The sequence below is a fragment of the Gobio gobio genome (genome assembly GCF_949357685.1).
Source record: "Gobio gobio genome assembly, chromosome: 19".
In the NCBI taxonomy this organism is placed as follows: Eukaryota; Metazoa; Chordata; class Actinopteri; order Cypriniformes; family Gobionidae; genus Gobio; species Gobio gobio.
In genome coordinates, this window is record NC_137112.1 from 38,430,172 (window position 1) to 38,452,470 (window position 22,299).

The window sequence follows — 22,299 nt, forward strand, 5'->3', positions numbered from 1 at the left end:
GTCCTCCGCTAGGCCTGGGAAAGAGGTGCCCAGCTCGGGTCGCCTACAAGGTTAGCGGCAGCAGCCCGCCGTGGGTGCGCCACAGCCAATCAAAGCTGTCCGTTTTTTTCTGTTAGTGTTGGTGTTGGTGAGCTGCTGTATCTTTCTTTTTACATTGTGGGGTACCGGCGAAAGTGTTAGCCAGCTGACACACCTACACGTACGCACACATCCACTGGAGAGCGGGAACGGAGGAGGGTACCTTGTCGGCCCTTCTGCACCGTACTCAAATACTCACTCACTCACATGCAGATGCAAATGATTTTGCTGCAAAACAGCTACGGTTAACTTTTGCAGTCTTGTTGTTAGAGATAAGTTTATTAAATTAAACATTTGTTAAAATCAACATGAAATCAAAATAGACCTTATTTACTTTCTTAATACACTTAGCAGGTCTTATTCATTGGTGCAATATTATTCCAAACCCAAAAAAGTTTTTCTTCATAATCTTTCATCAAATGTTAATTAGTAGTTCCTCCTCTGCAACAACTCAAATGAATTCCAAGTGAATAAAATCAAGTCGCCTACAACTTTTGCTCTCTTTGAATATCCGGTTTCACTCAAGAATATCACATTGCAGAAGTAAAATGGGTTTCGGGTACCATTTCATGTTGACTTTAACTAGAAAACATGGAATCTTGTATTATTCCCGCATTATGTTTTCCATGTTCATTGCAGAAATAGAGCCCTGTGTAAAACTTGAAATACAAATAGGAAGCATATAGACAGAAATATACACGTTTCACTGTGTGCGTGTACAGAAGGACTGGGAAGGAATGTGTGCCTTTGGTCCTCTGCGTCTCTCCCTCCAGTGGATGATTCCTAAAGTCTACAGATGTCCAGTATATTTTCCATAATTTCAGCAGATGACACTTTTTTAGGTTCAGCTAGTGCGATCACGTAGCTTTTAGGAGTCTTTAGACCCACTTTATCCTTTTGATTTTTTCCACTAGATTCACAGATAAGCTTTCCCACCTGTCCTTCGTTTGATTCTGTCAATGCAGTTCTGACCTGTTTCCGTTCCCCTCTCTCTTTCTCTCTTACTGTCTCTCGCTCTATCTATCACATTCCTCCAATTTGCATTTTCAGCCACTACATCAAAAATTAATTCTTCTGCTCTCTCTTTCACTTCCTATCTCCTTCTCTCTATCTCTCATTTCGTCAGTTTTAGTCAGCATGCTTCTTAATTATGCAAATAGTGATAACCTGAATGCATCCTTATGTGACAGTTACATCCAGCCATTTTAATGTCATTACATGTTCATTATGTAAAGGCCATGGACCTTAGTCAGAGTAGATGGTGTGTTTAGTTTGAGGTGTATGAAATCAGAGCCATGTTATTCGTTTTTTTTTTCATACAAAATATTATTTGTCACTGTCATTTTGCAGGCGGAGACTGTAATTAATGTCCCATGATGTATATCTGTGTAGTCTTTTTCTCAATACAATTCAATTACACTGTGTACAAAACTGATGATTTGTCCTATTCACTACGTAGTGAATGTCATGTACTCTATTGTTCAAAAGTTTCTAGTTTGGTAAGATTTTCTTTACCAAGGCTGCATTTATCTAATCTAAAATATAATAAAAACTATGATATTGTGAAATATCATTACCATTGAAAATAGCTGGTTTTTGTTTTAATATGTCTTCCAGTCTTCAGTGTCACATCATAAATCATTCTGGTAACACTTTTCACTAAGGTTCATTAGTTAACTACATTAGTTAACATGAATTAATAATGAACTGCACTTATAAAGCATTTATTTATCTTTGTTAATATTAATTTCAACATTTACTAATACATTATTAAAGTCTTGTTAACATTAGTTAATGCACTGTGAACTAACATGAACAAACCATGAACAGCTGGATTTTTATTAATGAACAAATACGGTAACAAATGTACTGCTCATGGTTAGTTCATGTTAGTTAATACATTAACTAATGTTAATAAATGACACCTTATTGTAAAGTGTTACCATCATTCTAATATGCTAATATATTATTTTTATGTAAATATTATGAATTTATTTTCTTTTATTTACTGACCCTAAACTTTTGAACAGTGGTGTTTGTGAGGACAAAGCAAGCAAAAATTGTTGTATTATGAAAATATTACAGAAAATGCCCACAGTTGTGAGGAAAAAACGACTTCTATATCTCATGTGACAATTCAATCAGAGATTGGAAACATCATATTTAATGTGTTTTCTTGCTCTTCACAGTACAAAAAATTTGCTAAAAAATTTGCAAGTAATGTCTTTTGTCCACTGCATGTTTCATCAACTGTACACAGCGAATGGTTGTTCTTGGACAGACAGTACTTCCCTTCTATAATTTACGTCTCAATACAACTGGCATCTACACTGACTAAGATCCACTGAACGGACTTCCTATATGCCAGCATGGACAGTTTTAATGTGGTAGACATTTTCTGAAATGCAATTTAATTACAAGCTCACAAAGCTTTACTGAGACTCCCTTCACTCCACCCTCTTCCTCTCACTTTCCTCACTCTCCTATTTTCTCTCATCTCAAACAAACAACATTCTTCTTCTTTTTTGCTCTCTTTCTCCTCTCAGACTTTCTCTCTATCCATTGCCAAGCACACCACTCCCCCCCTTCTCATTATTTTTATATGTGGTGCATATCTCATAGCTTTCCAGTCTGAAGTGAACTAACCTCTATACCTGTTGCCCCTAATCCAGTCCTACACCTCTCGGTGTACAACACAGCCATTTTTTTCCACCTTAACTCTGTAGGGAATGCCACCAATGCCACTTATCTGACCTTCAAAAAAATTTACCCGTTTTGCATCGAGAGATCAAAAAAAAAAAATTATGCAAAATATCACTTAACCCTATGAGAAATCTCCCAATAAAAGATGCTAAACAAACCCAAAAATACAAGTGGTCATTAAAAGATTAAATGATACTCTCTGTGCGCGGCTGCACTGCTCTTGTTCTGTGAGGGGTGGGGAGGGAGGAGGGGGGTGCATGCACTGCATGCTGCATGGAGCAGGGGTTGATGTTCGGGTGGGCCGGGGCCGTTGCCGAGGGCGGGTCGCCACTGAACTCCGATTTGGGAGTTCGTGCTGCATTGCATGCGCTTCTGCATGGCCACCACTGGAACGCGGCTCATGCTCGTTGGTATCTACACCAGGAACGACGGACTGGTCTGAAATGGCCGCACGCGTATATACACAGGCTCACACATGCTCAATTTCTCACACTAATGCCATGTTGTGTGCTTGTGTGTTCCAATTCCATGAAGGTACATCCAATGCATGGAAACGCATCTAAAAACTACTGTTTTTAGGTGCCCTTTCATCCATTGTTTTGTCCAAAATATACAACCTCCAACAGGTAGGGGGAGCTCTTTAACAGTAGCCTTTTGAAAATAAATGTCAAATTTAGCTGATATTTGTGTCCTCGTCCTTTGCCAGCTGATCAAAGGGTCAGTAACTTACTGTTAATTGCACTAAAAGCACTTCAAAATGTACATTTGCATTAGATACAGTATATCAACCCGAGTGGCATTCGCAAATAAGAGATGCTTATGTGAGTGATATTTATGCCTGATCTGTGATCAGTTTTCACAGGCAGAGGAACACTGAGGAACTTCGTTGTGTGTGATACTGCTCCTGTTATCTGTGAGGGCTCCAATTAAGTTACTTAATTGATGTGTATGTACTGTATATGTTCTGTAAGATGTGCGAATGGTTCATTCACACATTACAAGGTTGCAGGATGTGTATTGGTCAATCTTTTGTCAGTCCAAGAAAACTGCTCTCACAGATGTCAACAAAATCTTCCTTTTTTGTGTGGTTGAATGAGTATCACCTGAAAAATTACTTGCATGATGCATGGTTTGTACACAACCACTGCATCAAAAGAAAGCCAAAACTACAATCAAACGATCTATTTAACAACTTAAATTGTTAGTAGTTTATTCTCTGGCTACAGACTGCTGAGCTCCCCAAGCCTTTTATTAGTCCACCAAAGCATCTGACTGGAGGTTTAAATTACACAGCCCCGCCCTCATCCCCTCTGATTGGCTCTCCACAGAGACTGCTACGTATGGACCTACCTGTTGCTGATGACAACACGGTGCATTTCAACTCTACTCTGATGGCTTTGATACGCACAGCTCTGGACATCAAAATCGCCAAAGGTACAGAATGACATCCATCTTTCTTGTATACTGTACTTTTTTAATCTATTTTGTTTACCATTTTTTAATTTTGAAAAACTCTCCAAGTGTGACAAATGTTAACCAAAACAACCTTGTGTCTTGTGTATCTTCTGAACGAATGTGATTATAACTATGTTTTTGTGATGTTTGTGCTTTTGGTGTATTTGCATATTTTGTTCATCTATACATATATGTGTTTGCGTATGTGTGTATGTACACTGCCCTGACATCACACGCTTTCAGGAGGCGCAGACAAACACCAGATGGACGCAGAGCTCCGCAAGGAAATGATGGCGATTTGGCCGAATCTCTCCCAGAAGAACCTGGATCTGCTGGTAACGCCACACAAGTGTAAGTTGCAGATGGGTTTGTAGAGAAAAACACCTAATCAAAGATCACTAATTCATCAGAGGACAGCTTCTCTCAGCCCACACCGCTCAGCACCCTCTGATCAGGCAACACTACCACAACCTTTCTCCCATCCCCACATGACAAACCAATATCTTACGTTGTAAATTAGATCAGGAATACCACGCTTTATCATATCAATTCGATTTAAAACCATCCTGCTTCCTAGCTAGATACATTGCTCATAAAGTTTCTTTTCACATCTGATCATCAATGTGACTCAAGTAGTATTTAGAATAGGATGCTATCCTCATTTAGACCTATTGTCATTCCACTTCTACACTACATATCCTCTCCTTCCCCATCCTCTCTCCTTTTCTCACTCTTGCTTTCTCCTATCTTCTTCATTGCCTGTTATCAGGGGGTGCCTCGCTATAGACGGATCCTCTATAGAAGTCTTTTCACTCCAGCGCGTGTAAAGCACAAAGCTGGGCTTAACCTCCAAACCACAGAGCCTCAAAAACTATCCAGGGTTATTACCTCAAATCTGAGGGGGTTAAAAAATGTTAGGTACATAAAAGTTTGACATGATGACCAGAATATCTATGGAGAGTAGCTAATAAACAAGTAGCCTGAAAATACTTTTGTGTGCTTTCCTTTAGCATGTTTTCTTTTTAATTTTGAGATTTTAGCATGTTTTGAATGAATTTTTAGAGTTTATTGTCAATCCTTTGGGTGTTTCATGCCATTTTACTATGAAGTTGTCCTAACAAGAAAGTGTTTGCTTTTTTGTCATTTATGGCAGCTCAAATTTTTCCCATTTTAAATGTTATATGTCTCATTCAAACTCCGGATGCCGCTGCAGAGTTTTGATGAAAAATTTGAGCTCCCTGCAAAATATTGTAATCTTATGGTACTGTTACTGTTGCCTCATTTATGGCATCTGTTCATAGTGAAATGGCCCTAGAGTCCCTGTAGGAACGTAATGCAGCCTAGAAATGTCAAGCAATAAAAGTTCCTTGAGTAAAATGAGAGGTTCTTGAATTAATGAGGATCTGACTGTGAAAAGACTATCAGCTCTGTGGTGTTTTGTATTTGTCAGTGTACTTTGTCTATTGTGTATAATGTATATTGTGCATGTGTATATATATATATATATGTTACTTTATATACATTAGCCCCAAAAAGTGCTTGGACTCTATTTAGCCACACTAAACATGTAAGAAATTCATTGCATTTAACAAAATACAAGGTGGCATTTATTTTGAAAAAATATAGCGCAAAGCATGGTTTTTTGCGCAAAATATTTCACAAAAAGCATTGGTTTGGAAATTGGAAATATCTCTAGCATTATTTGTTTGCAAATGCCACTTGGTTTGATATTTTGCTGTCAACGCAGTGACATTCATACATGCGTAACTGTGACTCAAGTGTCTTAAGTGCTTTTTGGCACTGTATTGGTATAAGTTTTGCTGTATACCTGTAGTCTAGATTCTCAGACCCAGATTAAGACTCATTCTAGACTCTGAAGAACTTCTATTGGTATATTTCCTTATGAAGTTCCTTATGAGGTCATGGATGAGTTTTGTCTGGGTCTGAGAGACTAGACCTTAGTGTTTGTGGCATGTCTTGTCTCCAACTCCCATTCCCCTCTCGGCTCAGGGTCCCATTCCACCCCGGTCTAATTGTGCAGGGTAACTTTTTCATCCTTTCAGCAGCGACAGACCTGACAGTGGGCAAGATCTACGCCGCCATGATGATAATGGAGTACTACCGGCAGAGCAAGGCCAAAAAGCTGCAGGCACTTCGTGAGGAGCAGGTACCGCTTCAGACAAACAAACAAATGCCAAGTCTGCTCTGCTTTCTCAACCTTTTGCAACTCTTCTCCCAACAAATCAAACGTGTAGTCTATTTAGCCAAGTTTGCAGTTGATTTGCAGAGGGAACTTCCTCACTTTGCTAATCAACATTGGTAACAGCACATTTTTTAGTTCCTGCCTGTCCACAGAACTATCTTAAATTTGGTTACCTTCTCACTTATTGGCTATATATGTTTTTTTTTTTACTTAAAAGTAAGCATTGCCGTTTATATGCAAACTTTATTTGCATCTTGGTGCTTCCATACTGCAATTTTATGTGATTTTTAAAAACAGTATGCATAAAAATATATAGTGGAAAACTGTTCACAGATAAGCAGCTGCCTGCAGTTTCAGACAATGTCTCCTTCATTCTATTTTAAGCTGAAATTACCCCTTATTATATATGTACACATTCAAAAGTTTGGGTCGGTAAGATTTTTAAAAATATATATTTTTGAAAGAAGTCTCCTATGCTCAACAAGGTCTCTTTATTTAACCAAATCTATAGTAAAAACAGGAATTTTGTGAAATGTTATTACAATTTAAAAGAACTGTTTTCTATTTTAATTTATTAAAAAACACTTATAACATGATCCTTCAGAAAAAATTCTAATATGCTGGTTTAGTGCTCAAGAAACATTTCTTATAATGATCGATTTTTGTGGAAACGTGATACATTTTTTCTGGATTCTTGGAGGAATAGAAAGTTCAAAAGAACAGCATTTATTTGAAATAGAAATCATATAACATTATAAATGTTTTATTTAATAATCAAATAATTAATCAAAATATTAATTTCTTTAAAAATGTTTCCGACCCAGTATACACATTAGTGAATGTCACTTCCCACATGGAGCACTAATTTTTTCATGCAAACTCCCCTAATATTTCAGTGCTTTTATGGCATGAAAACAGTAACACTGGATATATCGTAGATATGATCATTTCACATTTTATTTACAGAATTAGAGCATGCTTAAAAACACGTGCAGTAATTTTGCAATGAATATGCAATGATGAATGATACAACATGGCCTTTTGTCAGTGTCACTCCTTCCCCCTTCCGGAAATGTTCCCATCCTGAACAGGCACAGTGTCCATCGTTTCTGCTTGTAGTTGTCCATATAGAAATTGAATTGGTAATAATTGAAGCATGGACACTCTGCTGGCATCAGGGAATGGTCTAAATATATGTTTGTGTCCTGCCTCACCTAAATCCCTGTATGTCTCTTTACCCGTCTGCACCTGTACCTCAGCACCGCCCTCTCAACATCAACAGCGCTTTGTGGCTGTCTCACTCTCTATATCCATCCTTGATGTCTCTATATGCCTGTCTGTCAACTTGTTTGCATTTTTTACTGTCTTCCTTCTGTCTAATTCTTTTCAATTGTTTCCGTACTTTTTGACATTTTGGATCTACTGTCAATCTCCTGTTCTTTTTCATTGTGTGTAATCTTCTGTTTGTCTCTGTTTTGTTTTCCTTCATCCGTTAATTGGTGAGGTTGATTTATCAGTCACTAACATGGAATCTTTTCTCCCTCCGTGTGGACACGTTTGTCTAGCCGATATGTTCATTAATGGATGTTGAGGGGAGGTTCTTGGTGTAACCTTTGGGCTACCACAGTCTCTGAGATTTCTAGTATTCATAGTTTATGTATCATGCACCCAGAACCTGTAGTTCTGCGAGTATGAACCTCAGATCTTCACTGTAGCACGCCCAAATTGTTACTACCACACGTTCTGGTGGGTTGGATGGAAATGCCTTGAGCCATCGGCACCTACCTAGACAGCACAGCCCCAATGGGGGCCTCCATTCAGGTTGGCGAGGGCACAGGAGGAATCCATTTCCTATGATGCCCTCTGGGTGACCTCTGCTGTCTGGTACCCCACCACCTGTGTAATGCACGGTGGCTTGTGTGTGTTACCCCATATCCCATAAGTGTGTCTGATCCCAGCTGCAGGCCATGTTCGTATCTCACACAGAACCGAACGCCATTAATGTTTCAGCGCTTGGAGCCATCCCCTAACCAGGAAGGGGGACCGGGGGTGAACGGTCTCCCAGAGTTGCCACAGGAACCCATCAACAGCTTGTGAGTAGCATCATGATTACTCTTTTTATGCAAGTCCTGTTTTATATCAGCTTTTAGCTTAATCTGTATGAGTGAAATCATGAAATCATATCCAGATCATATTTCATTTGAAAGCACAATTAATAATTATTAAAAGATTATTTATTGCATTAATAAAAATTAAAGCCACAATATGTAATGCCGCTATTGAAAACAAAGGCGTAGCTTGATCACGCCTTGATTTCGTGGAGCTTTTATTATATTATATATATGTATATATCGTTAATTGTCATGTAAATACTATTAAAGTTCTAAAATGATTAATTGTACAAAAATAGACTTTGATTTCTGTATTCAAAATATATTTTCTTAGTTTTCCTTTTGATTTTGCGGTAAAATATTACTAAAAGTTTTGTGAGATTCACCTGTTTCGACTGGTACTCTTGGTCTCTCTCTTCACTGCTTAGCTTTGCTTTAATTGTTGTCTTTCTTCTTCTCCTTATAGGCTACACTTCTGCTCTTTTTTTGTTATACCTTCTCTCAGCTGTCTTTGTTCACATTATGTTTCAGTTCTACGATTTACATCTATCTGCTTTTGTGTTAATTCTGCTGTATATACATATATACATTTGTAATAGTGTACTATTTTTGTCTGCAAAAGGCATTTTGTATGTACAAAATTGCTTTTATGCAAGTGTGTGTGTTTGAGTGGGAGAATTAGCCAACCAACACCTTTCTCTGGTTCAGGCCTCCAGAGGGTGGAATGAGTGAGAGCCAGTCTTGGGTGACATCACGTGCCCAGGAAATGTTCCAGAAGTCTGTTCCGGAAAACTGGAACCCTGACAGACCGTATCCTGATGACCATAACAACAGCCGCCATAATCCACAGGTAATACCGGAGATCCTCCAATCAGAGAAAGGTGATTTTGTCTTTGTCTCTGAATTTTAACTTTTAGCAGGAGTTTATTTGGCCATTTGAAGCCCAACAAGTGGCTGTGACTATATCAGCGGAATCTGTTTCTGGCCTTTTCTCAGCCTTTGGTATTCTAAGAACCGTGTGCTTCAGCCAATCACTGTCTTCCCAGCCATTGTCTTTTTCGGTGCCTTTGGGCACGCTTTTCATTCATATGATCACTCTTTCTACCTCTTCTGTCTCTGTCAGTCTGTAGCTCACATCTTTGTATATCTGATAAATATTTCTAATGAACTTCACTGCCCATCGTAGACATTTGTATAGATCTTCCCACCTCTGCTAGACTGCGGGGGTGTTTCACTGCTTGCCGCTTCCTCACTGTCTGCTGGATCGTACCAAACCCAGACTCTCATCTCTCCTTCCGTGTGACTCTTCTCTGTAGCTCAGCAGTCATCCGACCCTGATGTTTCCTTGCACTAGTCACTCATCATAGTACTATGAAGCAAAGAAGATGCTGAATAAACAGCTGTAGGCTTGATTGAGCATGTTGGAAAGCACTTAAACCAGTAGTGGGCAATCAGACAGGGTTAGTGTGCATCTAGTCTCAGCCTACAAGAAGTCTATAAATGAGAGCTGTGACCTTTTTACTGTGAAATTTTAAGACCAAACCTGGAGTCACTCAATGTCTTTTTTATTTCCTCTCATCACTTTGGATATGTATGCAAAACAGGTTAAAATATTTGTAATGTTAATTTGTTTTTCCATTAATTAAAACATGCAAAACGAAGAGAGGAAATAAAAAGAGATTATGGTATTCCAGGTTTGGTATATAAAAAAATTCAATAGTATTTATAATAATCAAGAAAAAATGTCACAATTGCGAGTTTATATCTAGCAATTCTGACTTTTTTTGTGAGATATAAAAGTGCAATTGCGAGAAAAAAGGTCAGAATTGTGAGATAAAAAGTCGCAAATATCTTTTAAATTGTTTTATTCCATGGTGGAAACAAGCTTCCATAAAAATCAAAAGTTAATTTTATTTTATTTATACTTTATAATTTTATTTTATTTAATTTATATACCAAATCTGAAAGAACACAATCTCTTTTTATTTCTTCATTTTGCATATGTATGTTGTTCAAATATTTGTATTATTAATTTGTAGTGTAAAACTTTTTTTTTGGTCTAGTATTAGTTTAGTTAATTTTATTTTACTTTAACTTTTTTTATAGACCACTGATCACTCAATCTCTTTTTATTTCCTCAAAAAATAAAATATATTAAAATATTTGTATAAACGTAAAATATGTTATATAAACCAGAACAACTTTTATTTTTATTAGGGCTGTCGATTTTACACGTTAATTAGATTAATTAGTAAAATTAGTAAAAATAACATGTTAAAATGATTAACGCATTTAACGCACTTGCCCCGTCCTGTAGGTAATCAAACATTTCATACAGTTTATTGATGAAGAATATGATGCAGGGCAAAACTCAATGTGTGATAAAGCCTATAGAATGAAGTTAGAATGTCCATAAAATTCAAGATATTGGGCAAAAATACCCATTTTACTCTCAGGGCGTTTTTTACACTGGGCATGTTTGTTGTGGTCCGCGTCCGAGCGCGATTGTTCCCGCCGATGCTATGAGCCAGGTTTATTCTTGCCTATTTATTGGGAAAATCTTATTAAAACCAAAATTATATGTAGTGTCACATGCACTGACAACCATTTAAACATTTACGATGCCATATAGTCCGCTTTCTGTTGATTCTGTAATTTCGGTCAAATGTAGGCTATTTTTTACTGTGTATAACATACAATGTGCTTCAAATTACTCGTATGTAAATATCCATGTTAATGACCAGACAAGACGATCTATCTGTTTTTTTTGGGGGGGGGGGGGGGGGGGGGAACGAATAAATCATACCTATCCCAGCAGTAGTTCTCCCCGCCACCATGTTTAAAGTTTATGGCACGCCCATCTCGGGAATTTGGGTATCAAAATTATTTCCGAACTTCCCAGTGGTAAACACGACATCAGAGGCCGTTCATGTGCAATTTTTACCTAGGAAACTCGTATTTACGATAAATCCGATTGCACGTGAAGGCAGCATATAGACACAATATTGTCTGTTTTGCTCATTTTTGCCAACGAAAATATAAAAACAAAGAAGACCAGTTCGTCTCCGACTACACAGCAATACACAGTGGCGTTTCATTTCTGAAACTGCGTTTTGAACGAATCGGGTGAACCAATGATTCAATGGACCATAAAGAGAACCATTTACATTTACCATTTTCATAAAGAGAACCATTTACTTCACTCCTGAATGAATCAACCATTTGAACAAATCTAATGAATGAATGACTCAATGATTTAATTAGACATTTACCGCCACCTATTGGCAGTTTCTCATTTAGAGTATAATTTCATATTTCCGTATTAATAAAAACAAACATTAAAGGTATAGTTCACCCAAAAATATTTATTTCTGTTTTTACACAATAATGACTTTAAATTATCTTTTGGGAGTCATTTCTCAGCCAAATTGGATGTGCGATTAATTTATGATTAATTAGATTGATTTTTTGCCACATTGTGTAATTTATTAGATAAAAAATTTGAATCGCTTGACAGCCCTAATTTTTATTTTATTTTATTTTTACGTACATATCAAGTTTAATTCAACATATATCTTTTTTTTTTATTTTTTTTACTGATTTCAGATTTACCTGTCTTTAAACATAATATTCAAAAAGAAAACTTTGGTTTTTCACTTTATATATCAGTCAGACCTCTAAATTGGCCTGAATAAGTTGTAATATGGGCTGATAGTAAGAGACTAGTGTGCCCCTGTCTCTTTATTTCACTCTATTAATGCTTAATTTGGTAAGGGCTAATGACTAGATCAAGTTGCTAATCTTCAGTTCAAACGCACTTTTGCGCAAGACCTCGCCCCCTACTGGTTTAATCCATCATGGGTCCAGTATCACACCCGATAGAGCTGTAGGCCGGTGAAGCAGGCATCAGCCCGGCCCACATGCTGTTGCTCTGTTTTGCAGACGGTAGAAATGAGAGAGATTGGGCCTGTTGGGGACGGTTACTCGGACACTGAGCCCTATCACCCAATGGAAGGGCATGGGCGGACCATCTCCATGCCACGCCTCTCAGCAGACAACCAAGTGAGCACCTTCATCCTTTCATCCATCCATTCACCCATTTCGTCTTTCCACCTTTTATCTGTTATCATCCATTCCCGACATCCATCCTCAGTCAGTTATCCAGCTTACAGCCTTTGACCGCTTCAGTTGGGGGAACCAAACTTCAAATAGTTTGTTGTGCTGTCATGCTAACATGTCAATAAATGCTAGCATGTCTTTGTCAAGAGTCAAAGGGCACATGGATAAGTGGCTCCCACCCTGACCTTCACTTACCTGCATGGCTGTGTGAATGCATGTATGCGTGTGTGTGTGTGTGTGTGTGTGTGTGTGTGTGAGAGAAAGAGAGAGAGAGAGAGAGAGAGAGAGAGAGAGAGAGAGAGAGAGAGAGAGAGAGAGCATGTGTATTCCCAGCATCATCATACCACCCTAGCTCACTTTCAGGAAAACCTTGGTGTGTCTGGTGTGTGCTGCTGCCAGAGCACGATTTGAGGTAGTGACAAGTCAGACAGAAGTAGGTCAACTCATGAGAAAACATTAATTTGTGCGTAATTATAAAATGGATAGATCTAAAAAGTAATTATATGATACATAATAATGTATGGAATTATCAATTAAATTATTTAAAACTCTTAATTCACTTAATTCAATTAAAATTATAATTCACTCTTAATGTAGTTTTAAATATCTAATTATGTAATTCATGTTTTAAAGCATAGTTAATTGTAACATTAAAATGAATGAATAAATCACTTTTCTGACCTTTACACTACCATTCAAAATAAGGAAATCTCTTATGCTCACCAAGGCTGCATTTATGTGTTGAAAAAATACAGTTAAAACAGTAATACTGTGAAATATTATTACAATTTTAAAAACTGTAAAACATAATTGATTCCTGTGATGGAAAAGCTGAATTTTCAGCATCATTACTCCAGTCTTCAGTGTCACATGATCCTTCGGAGATAATTTAAATATGCTGATTTGGTACTCTTTTCTTATTATTATCGACGTTAAAAACAGTTAATATTTTTGTGAAAACCGTGATATTTTTTTCAGATTTCTTTGACGAATAGAAAGTTCCAAAAAACTGTATTTATTTGAAACAGAATTCTCTTTTAATATTATAGAAGTCTTTACTGTCACTTTTTAATACATTTAATTAAATCTTGCTGTTTTTTTTTAAATGTAATAGTATATAATTATTGTTTAAAATGTGAGTTAAACTTGCATTTTTTTTAACTTACAAAAAAGGCTTTAATTTAATTAAAATATGCCATAGGACACATATGGAAGCAGCTAATCGACTGAATTTAAGAGACACCTTTTAGATGCAAAAAGGCGCAAAAATGTGATATGCAACATATGCATTGCATTCCAACGCAGATCCAACTCCTGTGACCTCCTGACCTGACGGATATATTTCACCTGAACACTAGCACAAATCAACCTCTGGAGGCAGTAACACGCTCACAACATATGATTCCACAAACATGCATCCAAAACACATCACATAGAAGCAATTACACTTTTAACACTATTATGATAAATATTCACAGCATTTCTCACCCTTACATGAAACCCCATGATCTCTTGGTTGACTATCCTCTGGAGATGTGTCTGGATTGAGCATTTTGTCCAAGTGTGTATCAGATAAGTGTGAGGGAGCCGTGTGTCCCCGCATGTGCTTCAAATTGTGTGTGTGAAGGTGAGCTAAGCGTAGAAACCTCACAAACTAGTGACAATCTATATATGTTCAGTTGTGTGTTGGAAGTGTGGTGCTTAAAGTGCACACCAGGAAGTGTGAGGATCCAAAGTCTGTGTCTATGCGTGTCGTGTAAAGCTGTATCGTAGATGTGGTTCTTGTTCTTGTGACTCACTCTTGTCTAACACTGCTCTGCCCCACAGAGTGTGCGTTCTGCTGCGGTAAGTGTGTTAGTGTGCTTCCAATCTTCCTCTACACTCGCTCAATTTGTCTTTTTTCTCTTTCCTTTTCCTCCTCTTCCCCTCCCCTCCCCCCATTCCTGTCAATGGCTGTGTGTTCCTTTGCTCTTTCTGAATTAAAATGGGGATCACGATTTCTCTCTCTTTCTCTGCTCTCTTCTCCACTTTGCTTTTAATCTCTCCCCGATCCTTGTTCTCTCCCGTTTTCTCTTCTTCATTTCTTTGCTTGGTTTTTATTACTTCCTTTGTTTTGGCACACTCGTCTTTTTCATTTCTTACCAACTCCATCAATCCCTTTCCTCTTGTTTTGACAATTTCTCATTCCTGTGATCTTTCTCGTTTATCCTGTCATGTTGCACATTGAATTTGTCTAAATTTTTTTTACCTCCTGCCCTGTTCGTTCCTTCCTTCCTTGTTCTATACCCTCTTTTCTTCCTTTACCTTCCCCTCTCTCTCTTTTTTTCCCCCTCACACACTTTCTCTGCTGTGCTCTGTGTGTATCGTCCCTGTGGTCTCATGCGTGTGTCCTGTTCTGCGCACCGTCTGTCTGCTGTTCAACAGCGACGGAGACACAGGCCGCGAGGAAGTAACCTCAGTGTATGTACCGTCTCTGGCTTTCTGCCTCTCTCTCTCTGTCTTCTCCATGCTTTCCCTTGTTCCCTCTCTCATTTTGTCTGTTTTAGGAGTCTGCGTCTCTCTTTACGTCTTGATGTCACATTGAACTCTTTACTTCATGCCATCCTTCTTGTTATTCACCCTGTTTTCCCTCTGTATATTCTACCCGTTGCTGTACCTTTCTCTCTCTATACCTTTTTCCTGTCCACTTATGCAGCCCTGTATCCCTGTGTGTGTGTGTGTGTGTGTGTGTGTGTGTGTGTGTGGGTGTGTGTGTGGGTGTGTGTGTGTGTGTGTGTGTGTGTGTGTGTGTGTGTGTGTGTGTGTGTGTGTGTGTGTGTGTGTGTGTGTGTGTGTGTGTGTGTGTGTGTGTGTGTGTGTGTGTGTGTGTGTGTGTGTGTGTGTGTGTGTGTGTGTGTGTGTGTGTGTGTGTGTGTGTGTGTGTGTGTGTGTGTGTGTGTGTGTGTGTGTGTGTGTGTGTGTGTGGGTGTCTGTGTGTGGGTGTGGGTGTAGGTGCGCGCGTGTCTGCCTGTACCTTTTCTCTGTGTTTCTGGTCCTGTGGACATGGGGAGCTTTTGCTGTCTCGTAGTTCTTGACGCATGGATTTCAAGCAGGAAAGCCTGCTGCCTATAACGGTCATGCTGTCAGCATGTTTCAATGCGTTGCATGGCATCAAACATTACGTGTGCGAGTGAAAAGAGGAGCGTGAAGGGTTATTTCAGTTTTCAGATCATGTTTAGGCGCAGAAGAGTGTTATGTGGCCAAGTATGTCTTTGTGCGTCCACACATGCTACCGACTGTTGACCATCATGCCTTAGGGTTTGTGCATGGATGAATGTGCTGAATTTGGCTTTATTTGGCTGGATTGGGTTCTTCTGTGCGCTCAACTGTGGAGGAGAAAGACATTGAGTATTTAATTGTTCCGCTTGTATTAGAAAGGCTGCAGTGCATGTAAGGCATGATCTATCTATCTATCTATCTATCTATCTATCTATCTATCTATCTATCTATCTATCTATCTATCTATCTATCTATCTATCTATCTATCTATCTATCTATCTATCTATCTATCTATCTATCTATCTATCTATCTATCTATCTATCTATCTATCTATCTATCTATCATATATCTATATGTCTGCGTTTACACTTGGCATTAACATGCAACCTATATCTGAATGTTGTCCACATACACATTGAAAAGAAAAGTGTAAACGTGTTTCGGATCGGAATGTTAACCATTCAGCGTGTCCTGGTCCAGAGGTAGTCAAGGACACATTGTGATCGGATCTCAGTGTAATGTAAACACAATCCAGTCATTGTTTCTACATTCAGAGGGCGACGTTATATAAATCCCGCCCACTCTCTCCGTGTGGCTGTCAGAAAATAGACAGACGCAGTTTTGACGAGAAATTAAACTCATCTGAACTTTACAATAAACGTCAATCTTTAAAACAGTTTATTTAGACTTACATGATAGCCTACCGTTTGTGTCATTTTTTCATTTTAATTGCTCAACATTATCTGAATGAGGCGATCGCATGTACAATCACAGTTATGCAATCTTAATTAAGAGCTGCACACTGCTTTTCCAGACGAATAATTTGAATACACATTGCATTTTTTTAAATGTATGTTTTTATTGTTTCAGCATGTTTATTAATCTCCCATTTCTGTCAATATATAATCATTGCACACTATTACCTTAAACCCAGATGATGTGACTTATTTTTGTATGGTCAACTCTGGAAATATTTCATCATTTAAACTTAATTTGATCTAAGATTGGAGATTGCATCGGAAAGTAAAGTAAGTGAGTGAAAGCAATGGGACTTTGTTTCATTTGCATCATCTTTACACTTAATCGGTTGTTGTATAGCCTATACCTTGTTTAATTCTAAATGAATGATCTTTAATGTGATGTGCGTTCTTTAATTTCTTTAATACAAAGGTGTTCAGATTCTGCCGTGTTTTACTGCTATTACAGATACAATAAAAATGCTTGTGCGCGTCGGAATAATTAATATTTTCATCGTACAAGATTAATATTGGGAAACTTAAATAAGTAGATTAGTACTCTTTTTGTGATCGATTGTAACGTTACTTTTGTTGAATAAATCACAAAAATTCTGTGCTGTGTGCACTGCCATTGATAGAGGCTAAAGTTTATCCATTATCCAGATACACAGGCCACTTAATGTGAACAAATCTGAACGGGCCGTGTCCTGATCAGATCACGGTGAGCGCATGTTAATGCCAAGTGTAAAGACAGCCTGTCTATCTATCTATCTATCTATCTATCTATCTATCTATCTATCTATCTATCTATCTATCTATCTATCTATCTATCTATCTATCTATCTATCTATCTATCTATCTATCTATCTATCTATCTATCTATCTATCTATCTGTCTATCTGTCTATCTGTCTGTCTGTCTGTATGTTTTTGTCTGTCAGTCTGCCTATTTATCTTTCTCTTTCACTCTGTCAATCACAGAATATCCATTTCTCTCTGTATTTCTCTCTAGATCTCCTTCACTTTTCCTGTTGATCTCTATTTCTCTTTCTGTCTTCGTTGAGCATGATAGATATACATGTGCTTTGGTTTTCTCTGTGGGTGTGGAATGTATTGAGTGTTAACATGATTACATTCAAATGTTTACGCCCACTGAAGCCCACTCTACGAAAACAAACATTAATTTAAACTTCTGTCCTTTCCCATTTTTTCTTCCTTTTCTCTGTCTATCCTTCTTTTCTTTCTCTGTAGACCATCACCGACACAAGTCCAATGCGCCGTTCTACATCCTCATTGGTACACGGACGTTCTGGTCGAGGCGTGCGATTGGACGATTACTCTCTGGAGAGGGTGGTGTCAGAGGAGGGTCACCGACACGGCCCGCGAAGGAGAGAGCGTGATCGAGACCGGGAGAGAGACCGCAGTCACCGCACGTCAGAGAGATCCCTCGCTCGCTATACAGACGCAGACACAGGTCACACACAACTCGTAGCAAATGTGTCATTTAAATATTTTTTTATTTTTTTATTTTAAGATAACCAAGTTCTCTAGGTGCCATGAGAGACTTATTATCTAAAGTTAGCAATGCTTCTCAGTTTTGGTCAAAGTATAAAAATGTTTGCCCCTCCACTACCTAATTAAATTAAAATGTATTGTTTTAACATTATTTTATATTTAAAGTCCCTTTAAAGTCAAAATTTAATATTTGTTCTGAGATTGTCACACCACAGAAAAAATTATTATCAACCGCCCAGCCAAATTTGAAATATAAAAAAATGGCAAGCAAAATCTTGAAACAGTTCGGCCCCATTCTGCAGTGGATTATCAGTAAATCCCAGTTGTCTCTGATGAAAGTTTGTAAAACTATCTGGGGTAAACCGATCACTGCAGAGGCATATGTCGGTGGTGATCAAGGTAGCTGTTCACAAAATTAATCCACCTCTTCTTGATATCATCGATTTTGTTTTATAAGCTGATTTGTAATTTATCGCAACTAGGTAATATGCATTTACGTGACGAAGGCATAACTAGCTAGCTAACTGTAGGCTGTAGTAACTAATGGTAGTGACAGTAACTCGCGATTAAATGGGTGAACTGGCAAACTGATGCAAATGTGCTGTAGTTATGATAGTGTTAGGGGAGGGGCCATATGCTCAGTGGCTCCAGTGCGTCATCGAGCCACCGTTTTAGTACTACGCAGTTTACAGTCTTTATAACGTGTTTCAGCAGTACATTCCTAACATTTATAATGTGTTTAGAAACAATTTTTAGAATTGCCTTTACAGTGACTTTAATTTAGTAATTCCTCTGTGTACCACTAGAGGGAGCCTAAGTACCACTCTTTGAGAACCATTGCTCTAATTATACAACAATATAGCCAAAATAGCCAAAAACATATGAATATAAGTGACACTCAATATTGTAAGGATAATTCACCCAAAAATAAGCAATCATGTCATTTGAAACCCCTTTATAATCCCTCCTCACTTTGACAGCGACTCAATTAAAGGGTTTGTGTTCTTAAATGTCTAAAGTGCCATCTCATTTCTCTGTTGTCTTTTGCAGGTCTGGGTACAGATCTTAGCACCACTACACAGTCAGGTGACCTCCCAACTAAAGAGAGAGAACGAGAACGGGGCCGAGCTAAAGACCGTCGTCACCACCACCATCATCATCACCACCACAGCTCGGTGGATAAGGAGCGGTACGGTCCTGAGCGCGACTACCACCGCCAGCCTCACGACAGATCTGATCGCCACTGGTCCCGCTCACCGAGTGAGGGGAGAGGGCACAGACAGGTGGGGCACAGACATTCGCTGAAATACCACTCGTATATTCACACACAAACTCAACTTGAAATTTTCGAATTATTTCACTATACTACTTAAAGGGGTCATGTCATATTGAGTTTTTTTCTTTATAAATTAAGCAATTAAGCTTTATAATTGCTGTCATGTCCAATATAGTTTGTACTGCTCTGTTCTTCAATAACAGCCACTTTGTACATTGCAACAGGTTCACAAAACAAATCTGTCCTGAAACGTGCCACCCAAACTGTTGATTGGAATCAATCTTAAAAAAAAAGTTTCCTCATATAGAGATCCTTAAGAAGAGCTACACACAGCCATGTGCTAATGCATTTCGGAACGAGTTTATTTTCAGTACACAGCCTTTTTGGGACTGGAGGAGGTTTTGCACTCTGAAAGCTGGAGTATGTTTATATAACATGTCAAAGTCTTTTTGTTCTTTTTTAGGAGCAGGAAATAGCAATGTCTGCTATTAATATGTGCTGTTTAACGCAAACTTTAAATGAGAGGCATCAGTATCAGTATTGATATCAGTGATACTGACCTTTATTCATAGTACTTTACTTGCATAGTATTTATGATATTTCAACATTAATTATATTTACAATTATTAAACATTTTAATCATATGTGCAGTTTAAATGTGATTAATTTCTGGAACCTGTGTGATTAATTCATTTTCTTAATCGATCGACATCCTTATTATTTTTATAAAAAGGTCAAGGAAAATGAGATCTTTGATGATGTGACCCCTTTAAAGTCATACCCATGAGTAATAATTTTGAAGCATTCCTTTATTCGCTTCAAACAGCACCCGTAGACATTCATGTGTGTAAGTTCATGGTTTAGATCTTTACAGTAATCTGCCATGAGAAGCCTGAGGGATGAAACTTAGAGTACCTAGAGCACGCAGGTGTGGGTCCATGTGGGAAGACAGTAACCAGACAGGATATGCTCACCTGTGACCTTATCATGACTGCTTACTGAAATCAGTTTCTCTTTCTTGTGTTATTCTTTTATTTATCTTCTTTTATCACTGTGGTTTCTGTCCATTTTTCTCGATGTGACTCGTGGCTTCTATGTGTCTGCTGTTTTGCCTCATTGCCGGTTTGTTTCTTTCTGGTTTTATTGATGTTGTTGTTGTTTCCACACACCTTTTTCTCTCTCTCTTTCTCTTGCTTCCTCTTCCTTGTCCTCTTCCTTCTCCTCCTTCTCCTCCTCCTCCTCCTCCTCCTCCTCCTCTTGCCGGTGTGTGCTCCTCTCTTTTGTTTGACGTTAATTTTGTGGTGTTTTTTTATTTGCCTTGTTTTAATTTTCATGTAGGGCAGTAGTTCTGTGAGCGGAAGCCCCGTTCCCTCGACGTCGGGGACCAGCACCCCCCGGCGTGGCCGTCGGCAGTTGCCCCAGACCCCGTCCACACCTCGCCCTCATGTCACCTACTCCCCAGCCGTCCGCAAGCCTCCGTACGGCTCCACGGGCCAGGGTCGACTCCGCTCCCTTTCCCCGCGACACTTCTCTCCACCAGGTCACGAACCACCCTACCACCATCCACCCTCCCGCCACGCCTCGCCCCATCCCGGCTCACCCCGGCACGCTTCCCCGCGCTCCCCCAGGCACGCGTCACCCAGGTCCCCACGTCACGGCCGCTGGGGCCCGGCGCCGGACAGCCTGGAGGGCGACGGACCGTTCTACGATCGGGACTATGAGTACGAGCAGCACCACGAGCCACCTGCCTATGAGCAGAGTCTATCGCAGGGCAACCCCCACCCTCATTCTCACCCGCACCCCCGGTCCCCAAGGACTGCTCGTCAAGGGCCTCCCGCGCACCCGCGCCGTATGCCGAACGGCTACCGTTCTTCCTCGCCCTCCCCGCACCGGCGCGACCCCCACCCTGGCCCACACCGGCCGCCGCATGGCCGTGGGCCCCGGAAGGGGTTGCACGAACAATATAGCGAGACGGACGAGGATGATTGGTGTTAGTGCGCAGGGTGACCAGGAGGGGGCGCCGCTCAACTCAAACCGAGATGTTTATGCACCGCAGCAGGGAGAGAGGGGGCGGAAGAGGAACAACAAGCGGTGCTTTTGCGCCATCGTGAAACTCTAAACCCTGCTTCCCTACTCCCTCTCTCTCTCTTTTGCTTTCTCCTGCTCTCTGAACTCTGTTGCCCATGCTGCTCAGCAAGCAAGGGAATGGGAGCATACGAGAGATAAATGGGGTGGTTGCGTTTAGATGGACTGAACTTTAAAGATCAGAGTCGTTGTGTTTAAACGCTCCACTCCAGACTGAGCAAGACCGATTGCTTCTTGCACGATGGAAAAAATGAGGAGCATCATCTGTCGATCAAAAAAAGAAAAGAAAAAATTAAGTTTGAAAATCAAGCCAGAACCCCCCTTTTCCCCTCACATCTATGCCTCTTGAAAAGACCCAAAAAATAAAAAAGGGAAGGAAAAAAAATAGACATTGTTGAAGAAAAAGCAAGTGCTCTTGTGAAAAAGAGCTCTACCTACTGCAAAACCAGCCCCATGTGCTGGCCAATATCGATGAGTTTTATCATCTACGTTTACTGTTACCAACTCAAGATGCTGAGTGACCTCATCACCTGGGGGGAGGGGTTAACTGTCAAAGAGGCGTGGCATATGAAAGGACCCAGTGCAGGCGAGAGGAGGCGGGTTGGCGTGGCATACCGAAACCCCGCCCACAAACTGCCACTCAATCCTGATAAAGGAAAAGACAGTGGAAAAAGAATGAAACGACAGATGAGGGAGGGACGGAAAGACTATTTCCTCTTCAGAATGTCTTCAATTGATTACTTCTTCTTTTTGAACATT

At 39.4% G+C, this 22,299-nt stretch overlaps 1 protein-coding gene across 1 annotated transcript in view; it reads left to right on the forward strand.

Annotated features, from left to right (window-relative positions):
• Positions 1–21,501, forward strand: part of cacna1ab (calcium channel, voltage-dependent, P/Q type, alpha 1A subunit, b) — an 81,183-nt gene extending 59,682 nt beyond the window's left edge. The window contains exons 38-46 of the mRNA XM_079844138.1: positions 4,110–4,215; positions 4,480–4,587; positions 6,300–6,403; positions 8,426–8,532; positions 9,259–9,400; positions 12,493–12,612; positions 17,916–18,138; positions 19,230–19,462; positions 20,794–21,501. Of these exons, the coding sequence (XP_079700264.1) occupies positions 4,110–4,215; positions 4,480–4,587; positions 6,300–6,403; positions 8,426–8,532; positions 9,259–9,400; positions 12,493–12,612; positions 17,916–18,138; positions 19,230–19,462; positions 20,794–21,450 (1,800 nt within the window). The 3' untranslated portion in view covers positions 21,451–21,501. The remainder of the gene's footprint in view (positions 1–4,109; positions 4,216–4,479; positions 4,588–6,299; positions 6,404–8,425; positions 8,533–9,258; positions 9,401–12,492; positions 12,613–17,915; positions 18,139–19,229; positions 19,463–20,793) is intronic.
• Positions 21,502–22,299: the final 798 nt, after the last annotated feature.